Source organism: Triturus cristatus, chromosome 10 (genome assembly GCF_964204655.1).
Source record: "Triturus cristatus chromosome 10, aTriCri1.1, whole genome shotgun sequence".
Lineage (NCBI taxonomy): Eukaryota > Metazoa > Chordata > Amphibia > Caudata > Salamandridae > Triturus > Triturus cristatus.
The window spans coordinates 206,340,272-206,354,139 of NC_140593.1; the positions used below are offsets into that span (position 1 = coordinate 206,340,272).

The window sequence follows — 13,868 nt, forward strand, 5'->3', positions numbered from 1 at the left end:
GTGCACAAGCACCGTTGCTAAGCATTTACGCGTGCGTAAATGTACACTATATAACCTTATGCAGGCGTAAAAGATTACGCATGTCAGTACTCCTGAAAAGCTTGATGGTATAAATGATGCAAATCTATTCATAATGTACATGTGTACATGTTAAGTTGAGGGATTATGTGTGTGATTTTTTTTAATGTCAATATGGCTCTCAATTGGTTTCAGAATTGTCACACTCTCTAAACTATATGCTTGAAATGGTATTGTATTTCTTCTAATACAAGGTCATACCATCACCATATGCTACTTACATTTTTGGGGCCCTTATCTTTCATGGGAAAGCTGTAGCATGGTTGTAAAAATGAAGAATAGAAGCAGAATCAGTGGTTCAAAATTGAACACATTAAAAGGCAGGTAGTAATTTATTAAAAAATATATATACAGAATCAGGTTAACATAAGTCAGATAAAAAAATGCTGTTGGTCAGAATGTGAAGAAACATGCAGAGATATTCTGTCTCTCCTATAATGGCCAGTAGCTTGGAAAAACATGTTACCATTAATATCTCCTTTCAGCTGATCACTGTTAATTTTTAGAAACAAACTGATTGCACAAATGTAAAGCCAATTCTCATTGTTTAAACAGCATCTGTAACTCTCTGTGACCTGTTTTTCACTTTGACTGCTTTTTCTGGCAGCAGGTGTCATGATGTCAGAACTCACCTGTAAAAAGTTAGTACAGTTAAGCAGCCACATCATTGTGTTACTAGGTGTTTAGAGGCATCAAACCTCGACTGTAACTAGGAAATCATGGACTGGCTTTTATGCAGGGATTGCAGGCTGTCAGGTGTTACATTTCAACTTTCTATTCTAAAGGCTAATTGGTAGCATAACAGTAAAATGAGGTGCCATCAATGTACCGGAAGATGCACAAAACAGAACTATTCATTTGGGGATCTGTGCCATAATTCATACCTTTCTCTTTGGCCAACTGGAAGATATAGTACGTAAAAGCGAAATGTAAGCAGTTCTGGCTAGTGATCCATTTGTATTGTAGTTGTAGAACTCCATTAACACGTTTGCCATTTTCTGTTTTCTGCTTGTGTTTAACTGCTTTTGATCTAGATTGTTGCAACTTGTGCGTGACCATGAGAAAGGCAATTGTACGTTTGATTGATTCCCCTTACAATGCCTTTCAGGGTTGCATTTTGGGCAATTTAGTCTCCAGAAGAAAAATTTATTCAGTAGTTTTTTTGCATCAACATGTTATTATCCATTGGTTATTTTTTTATTAATTCAAGAGAAGTTTTGTTGTTATTTGTGTTAAATCATATAAATGTATAATTTTTTCTCCATTAGGTGGCACGTCGGTGGGGGATTCAGAAGAACAGACCCGCCATGAACTATGATAAACTAAGTCGTTCCCTTCGCTATTATTACGAGAAGGGAATCATGCAAAAGGTGAGAACTCAAGGCCGCATTTACATTCAGTGGAACGGTGCATGCTAATTTGTGTGAGTGGTGCTTGAAGAGTGGTCACATGCCATAGATTAAATTTTTGCCCTGTTACTTTGCTCTTGTCACATCACAGCGACACAGAGATCTTGATGCTTGAACGCATGTTTCAGTGTCTCCACAGTCAGAACAGGGAATCCAAAATGCTGGTGACCTTCTAACCTTACATGTTTGTCGTATTGAACAAGATAACCTCATGTAATTTGACAAAAACATTGCAAAAAGCCTCTGAATTTTACGGGAGAGACCTGTTGGCTTTGCCAATGCTTGTTCTGGAATGCAGTTCCTAAATCTAAACTTTGACACGTTTCCCATGTCAGATGGTGATGTTCTTAGTGTTCTCAGCTTTTTCTATAGCTTATTGTCCATTGGGAGGCATGTTATGACTGGGGCATTGTTGGCAAGTGGATGACTGGATGTTGTTTTAGAGATGTATTGTTGTGTTTTAGTGGCTTGGTTGCACTTGTACCAATGGTTTTGTTGCTGTGTTGATGTTCTCCTAAAATTGTAGTTGTATGTAGGGTAGTTGTAGGTTTGCTACAGATAGGAGAAAATGAACACTGAGAGCGTTCTGAGAGCGTTGTTTCTGGAGTGCTACAGCAGATGCACAGATACTCAAACAGCAAAATGATGTTTTCCCCCGGCAGTATCCCACAAAAGCTGGCAGCTCACCCTGTGTGAACCACATCACAAAAATTATGGCCAGAATGACAGTGAAGCACAATTCAGTCTGAATCTAAGAACACATTCAAATGTGTTTTAAAGGTTATGTAGAAATGTGTACATTCTGCTGAGTGCATAATGGAAACAAGTAAACCATTTTTAATAAAAAAAATTTAACCTATGGATGTTTTGGTATAAAAGTCCCTAAATATCCCAATGTTTTAACGTTTAGAAGCATTACTCATGTTTTTGTCTGTGTAAAAAAATATTTATAGTTAGCTTATATATAGCTTAATAAGTAAAAAATTTAGTACAAATTCTGAGAAAAAGGCATTTGAAAAAGTGTCCTAGCTCTCCCCAATTAATTAAGGAAGCTTGGAATACTTAGAAAACACTTTTTAAAAATAAAATGGTGCAAACGTGAATTGAAGAATTGATACATCACTGATTTGTTTTTTTTAACCATTGAAACGGTTCAAAAGAAATGTGGCATAAATGTCAACGCAATTCAAAAAAATATATTTTCGGTGAAAAACAAAAAATTACATGCAAGTGGATAACGAAAAATGTAATTATAGCTATAATGTACTACAAAAATAATTCCACTAAAAACGCGAAGGAACTGTGTGTGTGTGTGTAGTTATATAAGTGTGTGTGTGTGTGTGTAGATACATATATTGAAAACCTGCGGGTTATTACCTTGGATTCGTTTTGGTATGAAATCCCAAGAAACAATGGATCAGACCAAGCCATTTAAATGTGAGTTCTGTCTTTAATGAACAGGTTAATGAGCAAGATCTTCAACTCTTTCTCTTCCTACTCAAAGGTCGCTGGAGAGAGATACGTCTATAAATTTGTTTGTGACCCGGAAGCGCTCTTCTCCATGGCCTTTCCAGACAACCAGCGCCCCATGCTGAAGACGGATATAGAGCGACACGTCAACGAGGAGGACACGGTACCACTGACTCACTTTGACGAGAGCATGGCGTTTATGCAAGATGGCGGCTGCTGTAACCCGCACCCGTACAACGAAGGCTATGTGTACTAATGGCAGGGACAGGCGAGAGAAGCGTCTGTGAATTGCCTCTTCTGCAAGACCCCCGAGGAGAACAAGGATTGCTTGCATTTTTCAGCTGTGCACAGAGAGGCTTTTCCTGTTGCATAACTCCTATGGTCTGCCATGGACAGCGCACTTTATTTGAGGGGGGGAGGGTTGAAATAAATCTTTTATTTTATGTAACAGGAAGAAAAGGGGGTTTACTATATACTTAAGCTTGGGAAAGGAACACAGGTTTTAAGTACAAAAATACTATATTATGTCTGTTTGTTTTATATCCGCATAAGATAAATTGTGCATTTTTTTCTGGATATTCGTAGTACAGTTAATTCCTATTGCATAAATATACAGGCAGCTTTTCATAAACGGGCGAAAACATTTGTCATCAGCCAACGGCAGCCGAAACTTTCCATTGGCACAAACCAAAAAAATCTCTCTTGATTGTTTAATGTAGGAGCTTCAACATATTTGTACCCTCGCCTTTTCTGTTAGACTATATTATAAACTGATATTTAAATATTTCTATTTATTTTTCTATTTTGTTCCATTTCCCTCCTGGATCTCGGAGACAGCAATGTTATCGCTTCTACGGCACATACATACACATAATTCTGAGCACAAGCAAGTCGCTGGGCTTGCAACACAATATGTTGAACCTGGTGCCGCTGTGCTGTCCACAAACGACTGGGACTGTTTTATAGACCTTTTAGCTTCCATTTTTGGAGAAATGATGGCATGTCTTCAGGCTCACGTGCTAATTTTGAACATTGGATTTAGTCTCCTGATCGAGGAAAAACATTTTGTGTTCTGCCATTTCCTTTACATCATAAATAAGTCATTTGATCAATAGGAATTAACTGTACTATACTGTTTTAGACACAGCAAGCACTCGTTGCAGATTGAAAGTATCCAATACACTAAATAGGTACTTTAGTAATTTTTAGACATGGTACCAGTTAATATGCATTTAAATCTTTTACTGCTGTGTTATGTTGATAACATATTTAAATCGTAGATAACGCTAATGCTTCTGCTGCTGTCTTTTCCGTATTTTCCCCTCTGATGCTGATATTTACCACATCCCTTTTAAGGAATGCTGTAACTACAGGTAGCAGTTCTGGGACAAAAATAGCTGACTTGGTCCAGTTGTTGCTTAGAAGATAGCTTACGCCACAGCTGTACTGCAAGCAGCTTTTACATGCATCGACAAACAAATTACAAGCTTCAGCTTGCGAAAGGAAGCTCAGCAGAACCTTTTCTAACTTTCATCGGAATGGAGACTTTACTTCGGAACTGTCCAAGGACACAATGACGTCGTATGACTTTGTAGTGCTGGCACTGAAGCTACCAATCACCTTTTTTGGACGCAATGTAAATGTGAGCAGATGCATTTGGAAGACAATTTAAAAGCTTTCAGTTTTTTTATACAGTATATATATATTTTTTTTTTTAGCGTCAAGGAGGGAGGGGCGGTATGGGGAATCCCGAAAGCAGGGATATCATTACTCACCAGGGCATAAAAACATAAATGCTGTACTTGAAATTATACCAACTCCAGTCATGTTTTGACTTCTAATTTTTTTGGGGGTGGGGCAGGAGAATCTGAACTGAATAGGGCGACAAGTTCTTTCTTCCAAGAAGCATCCAACATTCTTGTTCTGTTACATAATTGAAGAGGACAATAGTAATAAAAAGATTAATAATGACAATGAAACCTGTGATTTTAAAATGGGCACCCTCTGGTTTGTTTTTGGCAGTCGAGAATATTTTCTACTCACCCGGTCTGCAAAAAACAGCAGTGTTTTAGACTTTGAAAGTCAAGCAGTCAACAGAATGGTTGCCATATTACGAGTGGGCGATGGTATCAAACAGTATGTACTTTCTTAACCAGATTATTCCTATTAAAAAATATGATAATCCCAGCAAGGGATAAAAATGCGTTAACAAGTGGCACTTCTGAGAGATGTTGTTCAATATTATATCAAAGGCAAAACACAATGGGCCTGTCTTCCCAATGGTATCAGGAAGATAATTCCTAAAAGTTTACACACTCACTGGGGTTCACCCTGAATTATTATTAGTATTGGTGAACTACTATGAAAAAACACCCAATGTTGTTCCTAAATTTCCAACTAGGGCATTCATGAGATGCTGATAAGTTCTAAGAAGATCTTCCCTTGCATGGCTCTACCTTTCTTCTTCTGCACCGAACGCAAATATAGTGGACATCTCAGCATTAAAATCCCATTTTAAGGTGGTTTGAATTGCAAAGGTTTTGAATGGTCGTAGTCAATTATCTGTTTGTTTGCATTGGTAGCAGAGTTCAAGATTCTCCCGTATTCCGTTCTCAGCACTTGATTTCCTGAAACCAACAATAGGTATCCATTTTTGGCAATGCATACTTGGAGTTTTACCGCAGATTGCTAGGTTTCTTTTTCAGGGCTCTCAAAGGGTTATATTAACCGCTAGGAGAAGAGATGTTGTCACCATCACTCCTCTAACGTCTAAACCCTGAACTGTCCTAGATGGCATGTTTGGATGTTATGGACCTGTGCCCTCTAGTGATGGGATATCTGAAAAGGTTGAACTGGTGCAGTGCTGTTGAAAAAGCCCACAAAGTGTGGAAATACTTATAGATGGCATATTGTACGCTCCTTCAAAGGCACTGCCTAGACATAATGACAGCCTGGCATCTTTGAAGACGCTACGCAGCAATATGTGTACATCACCAGTGAGTTAGTTGTGTGGACAAAACTTTCTTGTTCCCGGCCATCAGTCATCTTTAAACCATCAATGACTCCAACGTCCATGATCTCGTGATGCCTTGTTATTCATTAGTGTCTGAAATGGAAGTACCATGAAAGCTGATGCACATGAAAAGGTTCTAGAGAAATCTCTCTTGCCTTCTGGACCTCAGCATCGATCACATACTTTCCTAAAGCAAGTGCAGGCGAACTGTGGCCATAAAAAGGAAGAGTTCAGCATCCGGGGATGAACAATTTCTGAAAAAACATTTTTACTTTGTATGCTGGTGACTGCCTTGAAAAAACCTTTGTGTGTAAATTCTCCCATTAAAAATAACAAAGGTAATTTTATTGTTCAGTCTGTAAGAGGGGAGGAGCAAGGATGTACCTAAACGTTTATTTAAAGTTCTATGAATTTGTTTTTGGTTTGTTTTGTGTTTTTTATGATAGTTCAATAAATCTGGCAGCTGATTTCTGCAACAATGTGACCAATGCATTATTTGGGGAGGTTTCTGTACCGTGGCAGAATTTCTTTCAGAATTCCTAGACTGTTCCAGATGCATATATAATTTATATGATGAAACTTGGTAGTAGGAAATACTAATTTCACCCCACTGAAGTTTTAATGAATTGATTTTGAGAGCCAACAACTACTGTCCTATTGTTGTTCATTTTCATTCAGAAGGTGGCTGAGTTTTGAAATAGATGAGCAGATTCAAAACAAAATTACATCTTAATATTATAATCCGTGTAGGAAGATGCAGTGTATGTTTAAGGGGACTTTTGAGGTGAATGCTCCAGGCCACTGTAGTCTGCCAAACTCACACAGTCAGGGCAAAGTTTTATTGTGGGACTTCTCCCATGTGTGCAATTGTACTCTTTGATAGCCACCTCACACTTGTCCAGAAGCTGGGTGAGGGCTTGGCCCCTGCATATGGTGTGAATTGTTACTGGCAGACCTGCAGGGACAACCAGCACAGGTTCCTAAGCCTTACAACATTAGAATAGAATATTTAAGAGGTGGTAAGGTTTGGTTTTAGCGTGTTTCTTAGCAAATTGTGGCCCCTTGGCTCTGATGGTCATAGAACTTTACATTGCTTTTCAATTTTTACGCAACTATCCTGGCAGAGTTCTGGATATGTAACTATAAATGAAGAAGCCCAGTAACAAAGTGGCAAAAATGTTCCAGAGGACGATTTGAAATTACAGTGAGTTTTAATCTTGATTTTTAGATCTTAAAAAAGCGGGTTGGTGTCCCATTTGTGTGAAGACTTTTTATACCTTAAACCTGTCACGGGCAGACCTGGAATAATCTGCAGGGTCGAAAGGAGAAGCATTACATTCTCCCCATTTCACTTGGGTCAGAAGTCAATCTGTGGCAGTATGTATTTTGAAATTGGCAGGTATAGGCAGGTATGTTTCAAGTATGAATGGATGACTGCATCCAGGATGGACATTTGGAGGGCAGGTGGAAAGAGTAGTATGAATTTTAAAGAAGATATGCAAGTTCAGGAATGAAGATTTAAAGTGAAGACATGAAGGGGGAACATACTTTTGTAAAGGTGTAATGATTTTCAAATAGAACACTGCACAGAAACAAGGCACTCCTATATCATAGAGATATCTTTCGTCCACATATTATCTTTCCAGGAAAACGTAGTTCTTATTATGCCAGCTAAGAAGTTAACTCCCAGCAATGAAGATTTAAAATGGAACACGGAAGACACATATCCCCCTTCATATGCCTAAGGAGAACTAGTTCAGTGACAGTAGACTAATTCAAAAGAAATCCAAAGGACCTATGGTGATCACCCAGAGGCACTGGAGAAATAATGAGATGAATGGTGTAAAGTAAAGTAGTTTATTGTGTTAAAATGAATCAATTACAATATGTATGACTGCCAGTAATAAGAGAATTTAAAAAGTGGCTCCTAATGCCTGATACAATATTACATACTGCAATATGCCCTAAAAATTGTACCTTAAACTATATTCATATTTAAATAATTTAGAATCAAGGTGCAAAAATTAAAAGCCTATTAATAAGAGTCTTGTTGCAAAGTAAAACAACATGTAGTTGCTTCTTTTATAGAGCTAGAGTTTGCACTTTTAAATGTCCCCCGTAAATATTTGGTCTGCAGGTGCAATAGCTTAGAGCATATACAGATTAGATGTTCCAAACATTTTTTCCTTGTAACCACAGAGTCTGCAGCTTTGCTGTTTAGATCTTTGTGTTTTCCAAGTACCTACAAAATGTAATGGTGGAATGTAAAGTAGTCAAAATCATATGCAGAAGTTGAAGATGGTTGAGTTACCATTAAATATGAGTACAAGAGTTACGTCTGAATATTTGTACTTTAATAAGAAGCACATATCACTTGTCTGATTGTGCTCCCAGGGTTTGCCTTATTAACTTTTTCTGTTTCTCATCGTTGCTGCTGTATCCGATGAAGAAGATCATAATCCCATAGCTTTTTATTAATACTGATTAAGTTTAAGCCTAAGATTTTCTTTGATCTTGCTCTTAATTCTGCTGCAATTATGTTTTTTAGGGTATTGGTTGTGAAAGTCAAACAGCCACTCACAATATTTACTGTTGCGTTGAAAGGGCATATTGACAGTGATATAAGGTTGACTGAATGAATAGTTGCTGTCCTACAATTTAACAAATATCTCATATAGATCAAGTTTAGATCTGTTATTCTTTTGGGATCTAGAGCCAGTAAGGCATATAGCAATGCAGGAATACATTTAAAGTTAAGAGCTATAATTGGTGGTACAATTGTTCTCCCACAGTAGGTATCCACAAATGTTTGAACAGATTTGGTTATTACAACTGATCCTTGTTTCTTCCTTAGTATGTGTGTAGTAACTGGGAAGACAAGTAGAATAGTTTCCAGTTCTTTCACGTATGTCTTCATGCAGTAACCTCCAGCAGAATGGCAACAGCAACTGCTGTTTCTTAAAACACCACAGAATCACCACTCTAAATACATCATCCATGCCCAGGAGAACATTGGACAGCTCCACAACCCCCTTATCATAACACAATGAAAGTATAACAGATGAAGCAAATTCAAACATAGGGAAAAAACATTGAATAATAAATGAAGAAAATAACAACATTTGAGATACAAAAGCTGTTATAAATGAGTAGCGTCAACAGGGTATTTGACCTTACAAAGGCTGCCTTTACTCCAAACTCTTTCATCACTCAATTTAACAACAGAATTCTTTACTTTAACCACTTTTTGAGGTTGGTAAAACTTACTTTCTCCTTTCCTTACATGACCAGACTATCTCACAACCACCCAGTCACCACAACTCACATCCAGCTCCTTAACCCCTTTCCTGTAGTCATAAATTATCTCATTCCGCCTCTGGGACTCGATCGCTCTCACAGACATGTAGTCACCGTATACCCACACCTTGTCTTTTTTTCACAACCACACAGGCGATTCCTTTGTTGCAGGCTGCCTTCCTTTGAGAGACCCAAATGGAGACATGCCCGTCGCAGGCGTAACTCTATGGTTCCAGACCATCTTGTCCAATTCACACTTCCATGCAAGACCATTGGCCAAAGATAACTGGATATTCTCCATGATGATTCTATTGAACCTCTCCACTAATCCATTGGCCTGTGGCCCAAAGAATGCCACTCTTTCATGTTTAATGCCAAGACCCTCAAGGAAACTCATCATGACCGTAGAAACAAGTTGCTCACCGTTATTATAAACTAGTATCTTGGGAATCCCTTCTTCCAAGAACACTCCCTTCAAAATTTCCATCACACTCTGACTTGAGATTTTTCTCATGGACTTGACCACAAACCACTTGCTATGGTAGTCCACAAGAACTGCCAAAAAACCTGTCTCTCACACCCAACTTATCCACAGGACCAACAAAATCCAAAGCCAATCTTTCCCATGGAAGAGTAGTAAGTTATATACATCCTAACGGTGGCTTCCTAACCACCTTGCATTTTTCACTATTGCCATAGGCAATACAATCACAGACTACTCTCTCAACCTCCTTGTCCATATTTGGCCACCAAAAAGACTGTCTCAACCTTTTCTTCGTTAAACTCCTTCCCAAATGGCCTTTATGAATAATCTTCATAATTGTACCCCTCAACATCCTTGGAAGCACAATGCGACTTCATCACAAAACCTCATCCTCATGAACACTCAATTCATCTTTGACTACAAGATATTGTTTTAAGGACTCATCAAGAGCACTCAACTCTTGCCATCCATTGCTAATCAGAACCTTCAATTGCTTATATGCATCATCATTCAGGATGGCATCATTCTACTCGTCTTGCTTCAAAAGCTAACTCATCATCCACATGACTGACAATTTGTCCAAAGAGAACACATCTTCTTCAGTCACTGGCAAACGAGACAATCAGCCACCACATTTATGTTGCCCCTGATGAATTCCACACAAAAATTGAGGTCAGTCTCAGAAAACAACCACCTGGAAATGCGGGGAGTTACACTACCTTCAAGTCCCCTACTACACTTGAATATATGTAATAACGGCTTTTGATCGGTCTTAAGTGTAAAGGGCAAATCCCAAAGATAGTATCTACAATGGTTCGAACCCCAATAACATGCCAATGCCTCCTTCTTGATGGCTGAATAAGGACAATTCAGCCCCTTGCAACCTCTGCAAGGCAAAACTAATAATCTTCTCCTCATCATGCACTTTCTGTGTCAAAACAGTTCCTAAACCCACATTACTGGCATCAGTTGTCACCAAAGGTTTTTTAGTGACATCAAAATGCCCCAATGTAGGTGCAGTGGCAAGAAATTGTTTGATAGTATCAAATGCAACATCACAATTTGTTCCCCACACATACTCTAACCCTTTTTTAAGTTAAAAACAAATTTGTAACAGTATTCAGCGAGTGCTAAGAAAGACTACAATTGTTCTTTGTCCTTAGGCTGTGGTGCATCTACAATGGCTCTCACAATATTTTAAATAGGTTTGATGCCTTCCGCAGAGAGCTCATGACCTGGATAAGACACCTGCTTCCTACTTAACTGACTTTTTCTCTCTTTACAGTCAGACCATATCTTTCCATTCTCTTCAATACCTCCTTTAGCAGGTCATCATGTTTCCCGCCATCAATGCATCATCTTGAAAACACAACACATTTTGTATACCTTGTAAAATGATCTGCATAACTCTCTGGAAAGCTGCAGAGGCCGATGCTAAGCCAAACGGCATGCTGCAATAACGATACACACCAAGAGGAGTCACAAAAGAAGTTAGTGGCCTAGACTGGATGCAGGTTCACCTGGTGATAGGCTGCTGACATATCAAGAATGCTGAATACCCTTCCTCCCCCTATCACACTCAACATCGCTGATATTTGGTAATGGTTGATGGTCTACCCAAATATTCTTATTCAAATCATGCAAATCAATGCAGAGACTAATCATATTATCTCCCTTCGGAGCAACCACAATAGGAGCAAACCACTCCGATGATTCTATTGGCTCAATGATTTTTTCTTTCAGGAGCTTGTCGAGTTCTTGCTGAAATGGCACCCTCATAAGAAAAGGCATGGGTCTCACTTTATGAACTGCCAGAATAGCATTTTCCTTCAATATTATCTTGTGTGTAAAACCTTACAGCTTACCCATTTTGTCAGTAAATACACGTGGAAAAGATTGAACTAACTCTTCACCCCATTTCGTATCAGCATCATGTTTGAGCAGAAGACTCACATTCCTGAGTTCTATATTCATCAGAGGTTCATTAGCATTTAGGTCCAAAATAATGTTTATATTATGCAGATGATGCTATCCCAAAAGATTTGATCCCTCCTCAGTCACATAAATTCTCCCATGCACACTGTTATTCTTAAAAAATATATCCATCCACCTCAAACCAATGAAATTGATTCTCCTTCTGCCTTACCCCACTGTTTTCACATCCGCTGGCAAAAAATCCTCAAGCTTCGCCTTGACAACATTCACATAAGTTTCTTTGGAAATCAAGGTATAAAGACTTCCTGAATCTGCCAACACTGTAACTTGAGCAGCACCCAAGAAAATGGTGGAGTGCGGTTTTTCTAATTGTTCAGAGCTCTCCATTTTCACTCCTTGCAATCTACCTTGTTCTTGTACCAGTTCTTGTACCGTAGAACACTCAACGTCATTTATAGTTGATATAATCTCATGTTGTATTTCCTCAAGTACCTCTACTACCTTTACACTAGAATCTTGCACCCTCCCCTTTGATCTGCAGCTTTGCTAGATGACCTTTCTTTCCACATGCCCTTAATGTCATACTTCTTGCAGCACACGCAAAACTGGAAGCAGCGTGCCCCAGAGCCCCACACCGATAACATTATCTTCCTCTTTTCAATCACTCTACTTTCCATTGCTTGTGAGGGTTTAGGTTCAATTTAACCTCCTTAACGTCAATCATTGACGATTCCTTTTCAAAAGCTCCAACACTTAATCTGTTCATGTCAATCTCCTTCATCCACACTTCTGTGTGTTCCATACTTCTAGCAATTTGTTTAGACTCCTCTAATGTAGGATCCAAGGATAGGAGTCTTTCCTTTACTTTCGTGTTATTTGTACATCACACACTCTGGTCTAGAATAAGACTCTCAGATAAGTTTTGAAATTCTCATGTTACTGCTAACCCACGCAACGTAGAAACATAACTCATAATATCTTTATCGTGACCCTGTATTCTAAAGAAAAATTGGTGTCTCAAAAACTACGCTCAGTTTAGGTGTGAAGTGTTTTTATAACATTTGTATAGACATCTCATATACATTAATTGGCTGACCATCTCCCATTCCCAAAGACACTTCTGGTAGATCATCATAAATCCTATGTCCCTCCGTCCCTAAATGATGAAGCAATATCGCTTGCCTTCTTAATGGACCATACTTATCTCCACCAATGGCTGGCATGTAGGTGAAAAAATTATTTTTCCACCACTTCCGTGGAATGACAGGTTCCCCAGGGAATGGTAAAATGCTAGGAGGAGCAGACACTTTGTTCTGCCATTTTTTCAAAGTTTTTTTTATTTTTATTTATTTTTAGTCCTCATATAGCAATAGTTTGGAATTGGAGGTATCGGGTGACCAGTTTTCTTAATGATACCGGCCTCTTGGGGTTTCTCCTGGGTACTCGCAGTATGTGCGTGGAGAATTTCTACTTCACCTTATACTCGTGAGCCCCTTTTTGTCCGATCCATTCAATTTCGGTTCTGGGATGAGCTAGTCACTTTGACTACTCATTCAAGTTTCCACTTGAAGTGACATATTGCATTGCTTTAAATCATTGGACAATTGCAATGTTTACAGTGTTGTTACCTATTGGTCATATAATTTTCCCAGATTGTCCAATATTTGTTTGCTCTCCCCCTATTCTCGCTTCTGTCTATTTTGTTTATTCTTTGAACAGAAGCCACCCACTCATTAAAAGTTGGAGGTGTATTCTTTACCCAGTTAATCCAAATCTCCCTTCTCGCTAGCAAGATTAATACAAACAAGATTTTTCCTTCGTCTTTACTTAGTTTAGTTACCCGGGCCACTTTCCAACTTGTCCCAAAGATAATCAAATCCATACTCACGTCCACCTGCATTCCCAATGCCTTGGACAAGATTTTACCTATTTCTCTCCAGAATTCTTCCAGGTGGGGGAATTGGCCAAACATGTGTAGATCATCTGCGCCCCGTTCCCCGCCTTTGGGACAACTCCTCTCGCTTTGGCCTTTAAACTTTTGACAGCCTCTTGGGGGTCCAGTATGCTCTATGTGTTGTGAATATGTGATTCTTTCTCAATGGTGCAGATTTTACAGTTTCCCAACAAGTGTTCATAGAAGTTTGCCATTCGTTTACTATGTCGAACTCTGGAAATGTTTCTC

At 38.8% G+C, this 13,868-nt stretch overlaps 1 protein-coding gene across 1 annotated transcript in view; it reads left to right on the plus strand.

Moving 5' to 3' along the window:
* Positions 1-6,454, plus strand: part of ETV1 (ETS variant transcription factor 1) — a 134,683-nt gene extending 128,229 nt beyond the window's left edge. Inside the window, exons 12-13 of the mRNA XM_085630815.1 lie at positions 1,347-1,448; positions 2,992-6,454. Of these exons, the coding sequence (XP_085486941.1) occupies positions 1,347-1,448; positions 2,992-3,213 (324 nt within the window). The 3' untranslated portion in view covers positions 3,214-6,454. The remainder of the gene's footprint in view (positions 1-1,346; positions 1,449-2,991) is intronic.
* The last annotated feature ends 7,414 nt before the right edge of the window (positions 6,455-13,868 follow it).